The sequence below is a fragment of the Crinia signifera genome, chromosome 8 (genome assembly GCF_055691185.1).
Source record: "Crinia signifera chromosome 8, ASM5569118v1, whole genome shotgun sequence".
Classification (NCBI taxonomy): Eukaryota; Metazoa; Chordata; class Amphibia; order Anura; family Myobatrachidae; genus Crinia; species Crinia signifera.
The window spans coordinates 94,961,581-94,978,170 of record NC_139224.1 but is presented as its reverse complement, the minus strand read 5'-3'; the positions used below and the strand labels follow the sequence as shown (position 1 = coordinate 94,978,170).

The 16,590-nt window shown below is 47.7% G+C and overlaps 1 protein-coding gene across 2 annotated transcripts in view; it reads right to left on the bottom strand.

Moving 5' to 3' along the window:
* CFH (complement factor H) overlaps positions 1–16,590 on the bottom strand; it is a 401,411-nt gene that overhangs the window by 322,529 nt on the left and 62,292 nt on the right. For both annotated transcript variants that reach the window (XM_083156807.1, XM_083156808.1), the window contains exon 8: positions 12,620–12,802. In XM_083156807.1, the coding sequence (XP_083012933.1) occupies positions 12,620–12,802 (183 nt within the window). The remainder of the gene's footprint in view (positions 1–12,619; positions 12,803–16,590) is intronic.

Below are 16,590 nucleotides of genomic sequence, written 5' to 3'. Positions count from 1 at the left end.
GTTGTTAAAAGTAGAGATGTGCAGGTCCGGATTTACTCGGATCTACCCGGAAGTCAAAACGGGATCTTATTGGCTATATGTTGTCACATGTTTTTGCTCCAAAACATGTGACAGCTGGATAGCCAATAAGATCCCGTATTGACTTCCGGGTAAATCCGAGTAAATCTCTAGTTAAAAGTGGCCTCTCAAGAGCAGAGGATTCGGCCCCCAGATCCAGGGGTACTGGAACCCAAAGTAAATTTGCCGGACCGTTTTTCGGGGTTTCTTTAACTTCTGTGAGAGCTGCAAGCTGTATTGCGGTCTTCCGGCTCAGAGTCCCAGCGAGTGGGATTAGTGATGTCACTTCTGCAGGGAGACCCTCAGACCTGGGCATTCGGCCTCCCTTCAGACAGTCCAGCCCTGTCATCAGTAGAGAATTTATTTTGTTCACTAGGCCTTCTCTATGATGATCCCGACCGAGAGGCCTCTGCAGAGACCCATCTTCGGGCCCTTAAAAAGGGAAAGGACCCAGCACAGGCTTATTGTACGGAATTTCACCGTTGGTCAAATGACTGCGGATGGAATGACCCTGCTTTACGAAGTCAATTTCGTTGTGTGCTGTCAGACGCCATAAAGAATAGTCTAATCCAGTATCCAGCACCCACCTCTTTGAACGATCCGAATTGACCATTGTCTCCATGAGCGGAGATCTGAGCGGAGGGCACAAGTACGCCCTCTTCCATTTGTTTCCCTGGTTCCCGAGGATAGCAAAGAACCTATGCAAATAGGGGCGTCTCATATCTCTTTAGAAGAAAGAGCCCGTCGGTTTAGTGCCGGCCTTTGTTTGTATTGTGGAGGTAAAGGACACCTCCTCCATAACTGTCCTGTTAGGCCAGTAAAAGCCCAGGCCAAGTGAATGAGGAGAGGGTTCACTTAGGCCATCAACTTTTTTTCCTCTCACGATTCTTTACTAGCTCCTTGTCGCATTTCTTTTCAGGAGAAACATTTTTCTTGTACCGCCTGTTATGCTGCCCACTGGGGCTCAGGGAGTTACTGTTGGCTGATGAGGACAGGAAGTCAGGCGTGAGTCTGTAGCTGGGACCGCCGGTTAGGACGGCCACAGCGGATGCTACTCTAACTCTGTTGAGTCCCTGAGGCAGATGGTAAACCCCTGCAGAGCTAGGCTTCACCTGTGGCCGCCGCGTCCGAAGGAGCGAGTTAGGCCCGCTCCGACCCCAATGCAGCCAGGTCTTAGGAATTGACAAGGGGTAGACGATCGCCAAAGGGTACCCAAGAGGACCACTAACTATCGGGCCTAGCTGAGAGTTGACCCCTGACTGCCGGCATCTGGCCAAACCGGGATGTGACCAAGTCGCAGACACAAGTGGACCAGAAGAGGAGTCCCCAGCAGGATATGCCACAGGGACGGCGACTCCTCAAAGCAAGGATAACAGAAGGGGACACTCCCTGCCTTAAAGATACTACTGATGACAAAAGAGAGAAAGAACCAGAAGAAAAGAGGGATTCAATTACTGATGATGATAATAATGAACCCACGAAAGGGCACGGCCACGGCGAACCACTGGATATGGATGGTAAGAGAATAATGAGCCCACGGAGGGGCACGGCCACGGCGGGCCACTGGATATAGAAATAAAGACCAAGGCTCCACTGGAGCACTTACGTGACCAACGAGTAGATGGAGAGTGTGGGCCAAGCGCAGGCTCAGGCTGAAGCTGGACTCTGTCTGAAGCAGGACGCTGGCTGAAGCAGGATACTGGACAGGACACTCCATGGAAGGCTGGGAGAGAAAGTCTAAAAGGAAACAAGTAGCTGGACAAAAGGACCGAGGACTAGGAAGCCCCGGGGACCGGAGAAGAGTGCTAACTGCAAGCTGGGCAGAAAGCTATAACCGGCGTCTGTGCCCAGCATATGCAGCTATTTATTCGAAATTTGCGCCGCCTGACTGACGTCAGGCGCGCACGCTCGCGTCTCAGAGTGAGGCTTGGGACGCTGCCCGGCAACGTCCCCGGCCATGTCACTCAGAGCCGCATCGGCCGTCCGTCCGGGTGCATTGCAGCCCGGACGGCGGCGTGCAACAGTACCCCCCCTTGAGGAAGGGTTAACAACCCTTTTCCACCGGGTTTGTTGGGAAATTGTCAGAAGAAAACCCTTTTCAGGTTGGGCGAATGCAAGTCTCTATCCGAAACCCAAGACCTCTCCTCGGGGCCGAACCCCCTCCAGTGTACGAGAAACTGCAAAGAACCTCTCATGAGTCTGGAATCAAGGATTTTCTCCACACAGAACTCCTGTTGCCCCTGCACCATCACCGGGGCAGAGCCATTCCTCAATCTGCGAAGAAATTTTTGTGAAAAAACCACTGGCTTGAGATGCGAAGTATGGAAGGTACTTGAAATTCTGAGGGATTTAGGTAGGGAAAGACGGAACGCTACTGGATTAACCCTCCTGACAATCTGGAAAGGACCAATGAACCGAGGCCCCAATCTCGCCGATGGTTGGTGAAGCTTTATATTACGGGTGTATAGCCACACCCAGTCACCAACTTTGAAAGGGCAAGGACGTCTAGATTTGTCAGAAAATACCTTCTCTCTGAGAGAAGCTTCTTTAAGGGCCAAATGGACCTTTTTCCATATGACTCTGAGTCGAGAGGCAGCTGATGACGAAGAACCGGGGGCATCAGGTCCCAAAGAGTTAGCCCGTGGATGGAATCCATAGACCGTAAAGAAGGGTGAGGTCTTAGAGGCCGAATGATGTGCGTTATTATACGCAAATTCAGCTAATGGCAGGAAATTGACCCAATCATTTTGCAGTTTGGAAACAAAGACCCTCAAGTACTGTTTGAGAGACTGATTGAGACGTTCCGTTTGCCCATTGGCCTGTGGATGAAACGCAGAAGTGAGACTGGTCTTTACTTTTAAAGCTGCACTAAACAATCTCCAGAACTGTGCCACAAACTGTGGACCACAGTCGGACATGATATCACTGGGCAACCCATGCAACCGAAAAATGTGCTGAAGAAACAAGGTGGCCAGTTCCTTAGCCAAGGGTCACTGTCTTAAGGCCACAAAGTGTGCCATCTTGGAAAATCTATCGATGACGACCCAGCTGACCTGACAATGGGACGAGATCGGAAGACCAACAATGAAATCCATGGCCAAATGAGACCAAGGCCAGCAGGGAACGGACAGGGGCAACAATTCTCCTAATGGTCGAGAACGTGGAACCTTATGTCGGGCACAATTCGGACAAGACAACACAAAATCTTTGTTGTCCCTGGCCACCAGACCACACGAGACAGAAGAGCAAGTGTCTTATATACTACTGGATGACCAGCAATCTTGGAGTCATGGCATTCTGCCAAAACTATGTGTCTTAGTGATGGAAGAACGAACAACCTGTTCTCCGGTGTTTGGGCTGGAGCTTGACGGAGAAGACCCTCCAAGGTTTGACTCACCCCAGCATGAATACAGGATGTGGGAACGATGGGCCCCAACTTGACTCTACTCTCCTGTTGAGGAAGAAAACATCTAGAAAGAGCATCTGCTCTGATGTTTTTAGATCCAGGTCTATACGAAATGATGAAATTAAATTGCATAAAGAAGAGGGCCCACCGGGCTTGGCGAGCGTTCAGTCTTTTGGCTGACTCGATGTACTGTAGGTTTTTATGGTCAGTCAAGACAAGAATCTGATGGGCCACACCTTCCAGCCACTGTCGCCACTCGTCAAAGGCCCACTTGATGGCAAGTAATTCCCTGTTGCCTACATCATAATTGGACTCTGCCTGAGAATATTTTCTGGACATGTAGGCACAAGGGTGGAATTGTAATGACTCAGGATCTCTCTGCGAGAGAACCGCCCCAGCCCCTACTTCAGAGGCATCGACTTCTACAATAAACGGCAGCTCGGGATTGGGATGCTTAAGGACCGGGGCCGAAATGAAGGCCTGCTTCAAAGACTTAAAGGCCTGTTCAACCTGAGGACTCCATACTGATGGATCCGCCCCTTTTTTGGTCAGAGCCACCAACGGTGCCACGATGGATGAAAAGGCATGGATAAAACGCCTATAATAATTGGCGAACCCAAGAAACCGCTGGATTGCCTTTAAGTTAGTGGGCCGGACCCAATCCACAATGGCTTGCAATTTCTTGGGGTCCATTTGGAACCCTTGGGAAGAGATTATATATCCCAAAAAAGAAACCTGGGTCACCTCAAATTCGCATTTTTCTAGCTTCACGAATAACTGGTTATCCCGCAGTTTCTGCAGAACTTGGCGCACTTGTGCTCTATGCGACTCTAAGTTTCGGGAAAAAAATTAAATATCGTCTAAGTAGACAACTACAAACTTGCCCAAGAATTCCCAAAGGACGTCGTTGATCAAATCCTGAAAGACGGCTGGGGCATTGGAGAGGCCGAACGGCATTACCAGGTACTCATATTGCCCCGTCTGAGTACTGAATGCCGTCTTCTATTTGTCCCCTTCCTTGATTCTAATGAGGTTATAGGCCCCTCTCAGATCTATTTTGGAGAATATGGTCGCGGATCGTAGTTGGTCAAACAGAACCGTAATCAAAGGAAGGGGATAGGTGTTCTTAACCGTAATTTTGTTGAGGGCACGAAAATCTATGCAAGGCCCCAATGAACCGTCTTTTTTGGCCACAAAAAAGAAACCGGCACTGAGAGGAGATTTAGAGGGCCGAATAAAACCTTTGGAAAGACTCTCTTTTAGATGTACTCATCCATAGACTTTGTCTCAGGGACGGACAAGGCGTAAAGGCTGCTTTTGGGCAAGGGAGCGTTAGGGACTAATTGGATGGCACAATCGTATGACCGGTGTGAAAAAAAAGTCTAAAAAATCTTGATAGGGAACGAGAACCCCTGCTAACGAAGTGGATTTTACCGGGAGTGAAATATGAAGGCACTGTTGCTGACAATTGGGACTCCAATGGGCAATCTCCCCAAGGTTCCAATCAATGATGGGATTGTGCTTCTTCAACCAGGGGAAACCCAACACAATGTGCACCGAAGGACACGAGGTTATCAGGAAGGTTATCTCCTCCTGGTGAAAAAGCCCAATGGTCATCCGCACGGGCGGAGTCTGAAATGAGACGGCCCCATTGGAGAGTACAGCACCATCTAAACCCCGTAGGGTAATGGGAATAGGAAGCTGGAGCTGGGGAATCCCCAAACTTTCGGCAATGGCAGAGTCTAGAAAGTTACCTGCCACGCCGCTATCGATGAATACTGACCCTTAAAAATTATAACCCTGAAAGGATATACACCCCGGTACTAATAACGAGTCTAGAGAGGAAAACAACTGAAGGCCAAAGTGAACCCCCTCCTCGTTCACTTGGCCCGACCTTTTACTGGCCTATTGGGACAGTTTCGCAGAATGTGGCCCTTACAACCACAGTATAAGCAAAGGCCCGAGCTAAGTCGGCGAGCCCTTTCCTCTGGGGAAATGCGAGCTGCACCTAGTTGCATGGGTTCCTCGCTTTCCTTAGGGGTCACGGGGACATAGAGAACAACCCGAGTGAGAGAGCCCCACTCGGACCTCCGCTCACGGAGGCGACGGTCAATTTTAATGGCTAGTTCCATTAGTTTGTCCAGAGTTCTAGGTGCTGGATATTGAATAAGGCAATCCTTAATTTCGTCCGCCAGACCGCAACGAAATTGGCTGCGTAGTGCCGGATCATTCCATCCACAATCATTTGCCCATCGGCGGAACTCAGTACAATAAGCTTCAGCTGGATCCTTCCCTTGCTTAAGGGCTCTAAGATGAGTCTCTGCTGAGGCTTCACGATCGGGATCATCATACAATAACCCCAGGGAGCTGAAGAAATTGTCCAGCGAGGTCAAGGCTGGGCTGTCTGAAGGCAGTCCAAAGGCCCAGGTCTGGGGGTCACCCTGGAGTAACGATATTACAAGACCAATACGCTGGGCCTCGGATGTGAAGGAGCGTAGCTTGAGCCGAAAATACAGCTTACAGCTCTCTTGGAAATTAAAAAATGTTTTGCGATCCCCAGAGAACCGATCTGGTAGGTTCTGAACCCCCTGACTCTGGGGGCCGCATCCTTTGCTCTTGGGATGCTACTTTTAAAGACAATTCCCGCACCATCTGAGTAAGCCCCTGGAGATGATCAGAGAAGGTCTGGGGAGTAGTACTCATAATGCAAAATCACCCATCAATTTTACAAAAACAGATATAAGACCCAATATAGTCTGTCTTTTTCTGGCCGGTTATAATGTTACGCTGCCCACTGGGGCTCAGGGAGTTACTGGTGGCTGATGAGGACAGGAAGTCAGGCGTGAGCCTGTAGCCGGGACCGCCGGTTAGGACGGCCACAGCGGATGCTACTCTAACTCTATTGAGTCCCTGAGGCAGATGGTAAACCCCTGCAGAGCTAGGCTTCACCTGTGGCCGCCGCGTCTGAAGGAGCGAGTTAGGCCCGCTCCGACCCCGATGCAGCCAGGTCTTAGGAATTGACAAGGGGTAGACGATCGCCAAAGGGTACCCAAGAGGACCACTAACTACCGGGCCTAGCTGAGAGTTGACCCCTGACTGCCGGCACCTGGCCAAACCGGGATGCGACCACGTCTTAGACACAAGTGGACCAGAAGAGGAGTCTCCAGCAGGATATGCCACAGGGACAGCGACTCCCCAAAGCAAGGACAACAGAAGGGGACACTCCCTGCCTGAAAGATACTACTGATGACAAAAGAGAGAAAGAACCAGAGGAAAAGAGGGATTAAATTACTGATGATAATAATGAACCCACGAAAGGGCACGGCCACGGCGGACCACTGGATACGGATGGAAAGAGAATAATGAGCCCACGAAGGGGCACGGCCACGGCGGGCCACCGGATATAGAAATAAAGACCAAGGCTCCACTGGAGCACTTACGTGACCCACGAGTAGATGGAGAGTGTGGGCCAAGTGCAGGCTCAAGCTGAAGCTGGACTCTGGCTGAAGCAGGACGCTGGCTGAAGCAGGATACTGAACAGGACACTCCATGGAAGGCTGGGAGAGAAAGTCTAAAAGGAAACAAGTAGCTGGACAAAAGGACCGAGGACTAGGAAGCCCCGGGGACCGGAGTAGAGTGCTAACTGCAAGCTGGGCAGAAAGCTATAAATGGTGTCTGTGCCCAGCAGACGCCGGCTATTTATTTGAAAGTCGCGCCACCTGACTGACGTCAGGCGCGCGCGGCCGCCGGGCGGAAGCTCGGGGACGTTGCCTGGCAACGTCCCGACGCTCCGTCGCCTGGCAACGTCCCGACGCTCCGTCTCAGAGTGAGGCTTGGGACGCTGCCCGGCAACGTCCCCGGCCACGTCACTCTGAGCCGCATCCGCCGTCCGTCCGGGTGCATTGCAGCCCGGACGGCGGCGTGCAACACCGCCTTTGTGGATAGTGGTGTTGTGGGAAATTTCTTAGATATTTCCTTAGGGTATTCCCTTTCTCAAACTCAAGGGAGATATCACCCTACGTGGTTTAGACGGGAATGTCTTATCTAATGGGGCAATTTCTTTTCAGACTCCCCCGGTTCTGCTTACCATTGGTTTATTTAATTTAGAGGAGATTACGTTTCTTTTGACTTCTTGCCCTGGCATTCCCGTTGTATTGGGTCACCCCTGGTAAGTGAAACACAATCCCGTTATTGACTGGAGTTCGGGGGAGATTGCTCATTGTAGTCCTTTTTGTTCCGAACAGTGTGTCCATATTCCTATGTTTCTAGCTGCAGTGTCCCTCTCTGAGATCCCCTCTCCTTACATAGATTTTTCTGATGTGTTTTCAAAGGGGAGAGCGGACAGTCTTCCACCACATCGTTCCTATGATTGTGCCATTAAGTTAGTTCCCAATGCTCCTTTGCCCAAGGGAAGATTGTACGCCTTGGCCATCCCTGAGACTAAGGCAATCGATGAATACGTCCAAGAAAGTCTCAAGAAGGGGTTTATCCGACCATCTAAATCCCCCTTAGTGCCGGTTTCTTTTTTGTGGCCAAAAAGGATGGGTCCCTCAGGCCTTATATAGATTTTCGTGCCCTCAACAAGATAACGGTTAAAAATACGTATCCACTTCCCTTGATTTCGGTACTTTTTGATCAGTTACAGTCAGCTACCATCTTTACTAAGATTGATCTCAGGGGAGCTTACAATCTTATCCGAATCAAGGGTGACGAATGGAAGACGGCTTTTAGTACTGGGCATTATGAGTACTTAGTGATGCCTTTTGGCCTTTCCAACGCCCCAGCCGTTTTTCAAGACCTGTTTAAAGATGTCCTCTGTGATTTTTTTGGGCAAATTTGTTGTCATCTATTTGGACGACATTTTGATTTTTTTTCCCGAGACTTAAACTCGCATAGAAGCCAAGTCAGACAAGTTTTGCAAAAATTAAGAGAAAATCAATTGTTTGCAAAACTCGAGAAATGCTAATTAGTATCTCAGGTATCATTTCTGGGTTACATCATTTCCACCAAGGGGTTTCAGATGGATCCCAAGAAACTTCAGGCCATTTTGGATTGGTCTCGACCCACCAACTTGAAGGCGGTCCAACGATTTCTTAGGTTTGCAAATTATTACAGGCGTTTTATTCATTAGTTTTCTTCTATTGTTTGCATTAACCAAGAAGGGAGCCGATCCATCTAAGTAGTCCCCTCAAGTAGAGCAGGCCTTTAAGGCGTTAAAACAGGCCTTCATTTCGGCTCCGGTTCTGAAACATCCCTACCCTGATCTCCGTTTCATAGTGGAGGTGGATGCCTCCGAGGTGGGGGCCGGAGCAGTTTTATCCCAAAGAGATCCTGAGTCTCTGGAGTTACACCCCTGTGCATACATGTCGAGAATATTTTCTCCAGCCGAGGCCAACTATGATGTTGGAAATAGAGAGTTACTTGCTGTTAAGTGGGCCTTTGATGAGTGGCGTCACTGGTTAGAAGGAGCTGTTCATCAGATTTTAGTTCTTACTGACCACAAAAACTTACAATATATCTAAACAGCCAAAAGGATCAATGCTCGGCAAGCGTGTTGGGCTCTGTTCTTTATGTGGTTTAATTTTTTAATATCTTATAGACCAGGTTCAAAGAACATTCGAGCTGACGCTGTTTCTTGCTCTTTTCTTCCCCAACACGAGAACAGGATTAGCAAGATCCCTATTGTGCCAGCATCCTGTATCCATGCTGGGATCAACCAGACCTTGGAGGGTCTGATTCATCAGGCCAAGAGTCAGGCTCCTACCCAAACCCCAACCGCTCGACTGTTTGTTCCTGAGTCTTTGCGACGCAAGGTATTGTCTGAGTTGCACGATTCCAAAATTGTGGGTCATCCAGGAATTGTCAAGACGTTAGACCTTCTCTCCCATATTGTCTGGTGGCTGGGTATGTCACGGGACACCAGGGAGTTTGTGTTTTCGGGTCCAGTTTGTGCCCAACATAAGGTTCCTCAGTCCAGGCCTCTTGGGGTCCTTGTGCCCTTATCCATCCCTTCTAGGCCTTGGTCGCACTTGGCCATGGATTTCATAGTTGGGTTACCTGTGTCTTCCCAGTGTCAAGTCATTTGGGTCATCATCGACAGGTTTTCCAAGATGGCACACTTTGTGGCTCTGAAACAATTGCCGTCTGCAAAGGAGTTGGTCAGGTTGTTTTTGCAACACATTTTCAGACTCCACGGATTTCCCACGATATTGTGTCCGATCGAGGTCCACAGTTCAAGCACGGTTTTGGAGACTTTTTTAACTCTCTTAAAGTCAAGACCAGTTTAACTTCTGCCTTTCACCCACAGTCTAACGGACAAACCGAACGATTGAATCAGTCACTCAAACAATACTTGCAGTGTTTTGTGTCCAAATTGCAAAATGATTGGGTCAGCTTCTTACCATTAGCAGAATTTGCATATAATAACGCGTATCATTCTGCCTCGAAAGCTTCACCCTTCTTTGTGGTATATGGTTTTCATCCCCGGGCCAATTCCTTAGGACATGAAGCCCCCAGGTCCCGTTCTTCCGTTTCTCGCCTCAAAGTTATTTGGAGAAGAACTCATAAGGCTCTCAAGGCGGCAGCCTTTAGAGAAAAGGTGTTCGCTGACAGATCCAGACGCCCTTGTCAGTTTAAAGTTGGTGACTGGGTGTGGTTGTCCACCCGTAATATTAAACTTCACAAACTTTCGGCGAGGTTAGGGCCTAGGTATATTGGTCCCTTTCGAATTGTCATGAGGGTTAATCCGGTGGCCTTTCGCCTCTTGTTATCCAATTCCCTCAAGATTGCCAACACCTTTCATGCCTCCCTTCTCAAGCCAGTGTTGTTCTCGCAAAGATTTCCCCGTAGGATTAACGCTGGGTCTTCCCCATTGGTTATTCGGGAACAGCAGGAGTTCTGTGCTGACAAGATATTAGACTCCAAGTTTGTTAGAGGCTCTCTGCAATTCTTAGTACATTGGAAGAGGTTCGGCCTCAAGGAGAGATCATGGGTTCCCGATAAGGATCTGCATGCTCCCAACCTCAAGAGAGTTTTCTTTCGGGAGTTTCCGTATAAACTCCTCAAGGGGGGGGTACTGTTAGGGCCGCAGACACCCGGCGGCGGGGGGGGGGGGGCGGTGCACAGAGGGTGCACGCGGTTCTTCCGCCCGGCACCGCCGAGTGTCCATGCGTCACTTCCGCCCGGCGGGATGACACGGCTTCCGCCCAGCGGGGAAGTGCGTCATCCAGCTCTCGGCGTTCCCCTGTAGCTGCTCAGTGGTTTCCGGGCAACAGGGGAAGCCGAGGGACACGCTTGGCCACCTGATGTAATTTAGGCTGGGGGCTGGTCATGGCGGCAGCCATGGATTGGCTGCTTCATCCTTTAAGGGATGGATGCAGTCAACATGGCACTGGTTATAGTTCTTACCCAGGTGATACCGGTCCTGGATCCTGCTCTGGGTTGCCTGGTCCTGCTTGCCCTGGTTTGGTCCTCTTGGTGCCTGGATCTTCCCAGTCTCTTCCTCCAGCCTTGGGTTGTGTAAGTGCTCCAGTGGAGCCTGGTTATTTTCTTTATCATTTCTGTGGCAGATTGCCCTTTATTTCTGTTATTGTCTTCTGGCTGCCAAGCTCATCTCTTTTGTTTAGGCTTTAGTCCAAGCCTTTTCCATCAGCCCTGCTGAACTTTGCTTGCAGTGAGGCTGGTTTAGTATTTCTGTTAGACTCTTCCACCTTGGGGGTCCTCATCAGGCAGGGAATTGTGCCTGTTCTTGCTCCTGTTGTTTTGGGCTTTCATTATTTTGTTACAGTCTCGGTTTGGTGGTGATTCCCCACACCCTTCCACTTGTGTTTGCGACTGGGTCGCATCCCCGTCTTTGGCCTGGTGCCGGCAGACAGGGTGTTATCTCCAGTTAGGCCCAGTAGTTAGTTTTACCTCTTGAGCATATCTCTGACGATCGCTAGCCCTTTGTCCCCACATAAGACCTAGCTGCATCGGGGTTGGAGCGGGTCTAACTCGCTCCTTCGAACGTGGCAGCCACAGGTGAACACTAGCGCTCGCAGGGGCTTGACATCTGCCAGAGGTACTCAACAGAGTGAGTGTAGGGTTCGCTGTGGGTGTTCTAACCAGTGGTCCTGGCTACGGGCTTATGCCTGACATCCTGTACCTAGCCTCCTGGCATAACACCCTGCACATACGCATAAATCCTTATGCGCTTACGCAGTAAAAAAACATTGGTCATGTGGGGAACTGAATGAATCGTATCTTTTCTGTATATTGCTGATGCCAATCATTTAGTTTGCAGTGTAAATAAGTAAGCAGAATGGAAAATTTCAGGACTGTATAAAATACGATTACCAATTTCAATGTTTTCAGCACTTGCCACCCCTTCCTACAGTACACAGCTAAGTTCTAAAAACACAATTTGCTGAGTGCAGTTATAGAATAGATTAGAAATACCCTGATTTATAGTCAGTTTTCAAGTAATCAATTGTCAGTCAGATTTTCCTATATGCAGATCTGTATCTGCATATAGGAAAATATGACTGACAATTGATCACTTGAAAGCTGACAGGTATTCACAGCAAGCAAGGTTGGTGCAAGGTGTTTGTATAAAGAAGAAAACACACATTATAGACATATTCTACAAAGGATAGAGTACAAGCCTGTCTATAAATAAACCATTGGATGTCCTTAGCAACAAGGTATACAGTTGGAGCCTCTCTCAACTTTGTTCCTTAGGTCATGGCACACCATGGCTATCCTATTGTTCTCAGCAGCAATACAATACATAGAACAATACAGTAGGGGATTAGTAGAGTAATCCTATTACTCACTTAATCCATGGACCCAGCTCTACCATTAGGCAGCTTTTTGCAGTTGACAGGGGTACCAGAATCTGGGGGTGTCCTGAATATAACAAAAATTAAGGATGACTGAGAGAGAGGCGTCCTTGTTGAACTTAATGCAAATTGACAGGTGTTGGACTTCTAAGACACCACATCCTAACTTTCACCTGAGGAACTGGGAAGTCAGTATTGGTGTGTGGGTGGTGGTGGGAGCAGTAAGCTGGTTTTGCCTTGCACCCTTGGGTATATATAAAATCATGCAACCAGCAGTAACATTGCATTTTACATGTAAAGGAAGTTTCACTGATTAAAGAAGAAAAAGATAACTTACTTAAACATTTTGGTTCAGGATGCCATCCCATTGTAGTACAGTAAGAATATCCCCCCTTATATTTCTCTAGTGTCCGAAAACCTTCATTACATGTATAATAAATCTCAGCATTAGGCCGTGCTGGAAAATAATATTCTCTCCAAAGCTTTCCATTTTTCACTTCAGGCCGGTCGCATTTCTTACCTGTGGAAACAAAATGAACATATTCTGCTAAGTCACATAAATGCTTTCAGTCCGGCAAGCCGCAGCGAGGTCTGTGTGGGCACTGGCACCTGCTCAATGCACTGACATGCTGCTGCCCACATGTTGAGCACCGGAGGCAAGTCAGCTGCAGTGCGGGTGAGGCCATAGCAGAGATGACAAATCCCCCCCCCCCCCTCTGATTCAATTGACTGTACACAGAGCTGGTTATTTGCTACTGTGTACAGGATGGGTGTGCTAGGGCGGCCTGGGATGCGTCGGAGCCAAGGAAAGCAGCAGTGTCTGCTGGTCTATCCTGCTTCAGCTTCTCTGTTATGCGTGTGACGTCATCACATCACACTCTGGAGAGGAGCTGGGGAAGGGGAGTGTTTGGGGGCACCACAAACTTTTTGGCAGGGGGGAGCAAAATTTATAGTTACGCCACTGAATGGGAGTGCCTTCAAATGTTAACGGTTTTACTGTTATTATCTGAAACTATTGTCTTGGTAAACTTGTCTTAATTGAATTTTTTTTATATAGATAACCAAGAAATGATATGCCATCAGCTGTTATCATGAATTTTGTTTGCTTATATCACATTAAAAACAATAATAAATCCAGAATAGATACAGTTTGTATATCTGTAGGGTGAACGCCTTTGGAGTCCACTTTGCTCCAAGATTCTCAAAATCACCCACCATGTTTTGCCTCTTCAGGGGTGTAAAAAATACTTGTGATGGCTTTCCTTATCTGTAATTGGTAGCCAAAACAGCTCAGGTTGAGACGGAAATGGTTTATTAGTTTAGACCTCTTAGTAGGTTGCAAGGAAGTTATTAATGGTGTTAATCTCCCACCAAGAAGTGTGTGAGGTATTAATTAGTACTTTAACGAATTACCAATCATTTTTTAATGGTGTTAATCTCCCACATTACAACATATTATTACGGATTATCCTGATAATTTTTTGTCATCATTCTGCAGTCCTAATAGGAGCGGCTTCTCACGAATATGGTTTGTGCGGACAAAAAGTACAATTTATGTTGAAGAAAGTTAGGGAGCAGGAGATCAATGCTGCTCTCGGTGATCGCTGAAGAGATGGCATGCCAGTGAATGAAGGGAGGGAAGGAGTGCAGTGTGAAGGCTGGTGTTGCCCAGTTGCTGGGGGAGCGCTGGGCATGCCCCCGATAAATGCTTAAAATGGGGATCACAGCACTAGCCCATGCACTTTAGCTGATACCACACCCACCAATGCAAAAGCTCCGCCCCTATTACATTTCGCCCCAAAGTCTTGAGGTGTCAGAAACCATCAAGTCTAAGGAAATAATATAGTGATGTGTTTGTAAATACATATAAAATTGTGTTTTAGGAAAAGCAATCTGGTTCTGGAGGTCAGAGAAAGAGTAGAATATGCCTCCAGGGTCAAATACCTTGGATATGTTTGAGACCAGTAAATTTAACATCGGTTGTATTAAGATTATTTGGTGGAATCTTAAAAGATGATATATAGGAATATTTAATAATAAATAAGATAATCAGTGGTAACCAGCATGGGTTTGAAATGAACCGGTCATGCCAAACTAACATACAGCAATTTGTTTTTATTGGATAATAACATACAGGGTTATAAGCAAAACACTACAGTGTAGTAGAAGGAACAGGAGGAAAAATAATGTATATTTAAGCACTAGTTAGTTAACCTAACTAGAATAAAATGAAAAAATCCCAGTTGGGGATATGACATCCAGACCAATTTCTCTAATGGGTTATGTAAAAAACAGGTTGAACTTGATGTACATATGTCTTTATTTGACCTTACTTACTACAGTATGTTACTATGACTGAACTTGGTTGATGATTGTAGTACGTGAGTTATGGAGAACATGAGGTAAGGGAGATCTTCATCCCTTTTTTAGCTTATTATCTTGCCTGGTGGATCCTAGACTTGAATGTCCTGTTGAAACTCTCCACCAACCCATTTGTGGGTGGCAAACTGAGGAGCAGTGCTATTCCCAACTTTCAGTGCTATTCCCAAAAAATTCTGCCATTACTTAGGACAAAAATGGTGTTCCCTGTGACAAGATGTACTAAGCCTTCAAAATTAATAAAATGGAGAATGATAAACCACCAGCCAATCAATTCCTAGCTGTCATCTTTCATACAGTCTTTGACATGACAGTTAGAAGCTGATTGGCTGGTGGTTTATCACTCTCCATTTTTTCACTTATCAAGCTTAGTACATCTGGCCCCTGGTCTGCAAGGATTTCTTTAGGGATTCTGAGTTGAGTATAGAGGATCAACAATTCCTTGGCAACAGTAGTAGTCTTAGTCATGGTATTATCCAATTGGTGGCATAGTCCAAAATTACCAGGATATGTTGGTTACTGTGTTTTGTTTTTTTCCTATGAAAGTACGAAGTTCATTATTTTTATAATGGGCATTGGGACCAGAAGTTCACTTAAGCTCTTGGGATTGTCCTCTTGCACACTGGACACCACTGGCAGTACATTTGAATTCAGACATGATTCCTGGCCATTAGAACTGGAGCAGGATATGGTCCAGGGTTTTTACTGTTCCAAGATGAGTATATGTACCCTTGGTACCAACAACTGCTTAACTCTTATTCCATGATCCACCTTCATTCTATAATATATAGCCTTGCTTGCTCGAATGAAGCAACATTTAAACTGGTCTGTCGGGCACCCTCTAGTGGCCATGGATGTGTAAAACACTTGAATTCACTATACAGAGGTGAGGAGCAGTGTTAGCATTAAAGGGTTTATAAGAATCTACTTCTTATTTAGTACCTTCTAGAAAACAATAGATAGAATCTGATTGGTCACCCATAGCAAAATCCCATCTTCAATACACACAGAAAGTATACATAGAGTACATTCATACACATAGCATACTTCTAAACACCATTACCAAAGCAAATAATCCCACTCACAGCAATCATAGCTATCACCCCACTCCCACTTCAGCTGCCAAGAGATCATAATGCTCACTGGGTCAGCACACAGTAATGTGGCCATACAGTAATGGTCCCCACCCCCCCTGCCCAAGCCTCTGGCACCCATAACAAGGGACACACACCTGGAGAGTCATCCTCAGTCACCCGTGAATTCCAGCAGAATCTCCACCTCCAGCCCCATGTGGTGTAGACCGAGAAGAGCTGCTGCCTGAGAGCTGAGGAGCTGTGCCTGCAGCACCACCTACAGGGGGCAGTTCAGCATTATATACACAACCCCATTCCTGCTTTTTCCTTCAGCTCTGCTAGAGGTAAAAAGGACTGTCAGCTGTCTCAATCGATCTTCTGGCAAGGATGCATGCGCGCATGCAGGGGGCCATTTCAGAGAGGGGGGCCAAGGGATATGTACCCGCAGAGCCCCCCTTTAATCCGGCTCTGCCCTCACTCTATGCTCCCTCCTTTTCAACTATCCATATGCTCCTTCTGACCTTAAGCCCCCATTACCTCCATCAATCAGGACTGGGAAGGGGGTTGGGTCAAGTTTAAACAGGTAGCCGACCCCCCCCCCCCAATGAAAATCCTAGATCCACCCCTGGTTTGCGGCAGTTTAAATGTCCCATCCTTCGGGAGCCAATCCTGGCTCCCGAATCAGCGGCCAATAGGATTTGGCATGTGTCGATCCAATCATCGATCGCCATGCCAAAATCTAACCCGCCCCTGGAGTCTGACACCAGACACCACCGGGACAAGGAGTGGCAGAGTGCAACAGCGGAGAGGGAGCAGCAGCTGCAGAAGAGGTCAGAAGATGCCGGGGTCAAGCAAG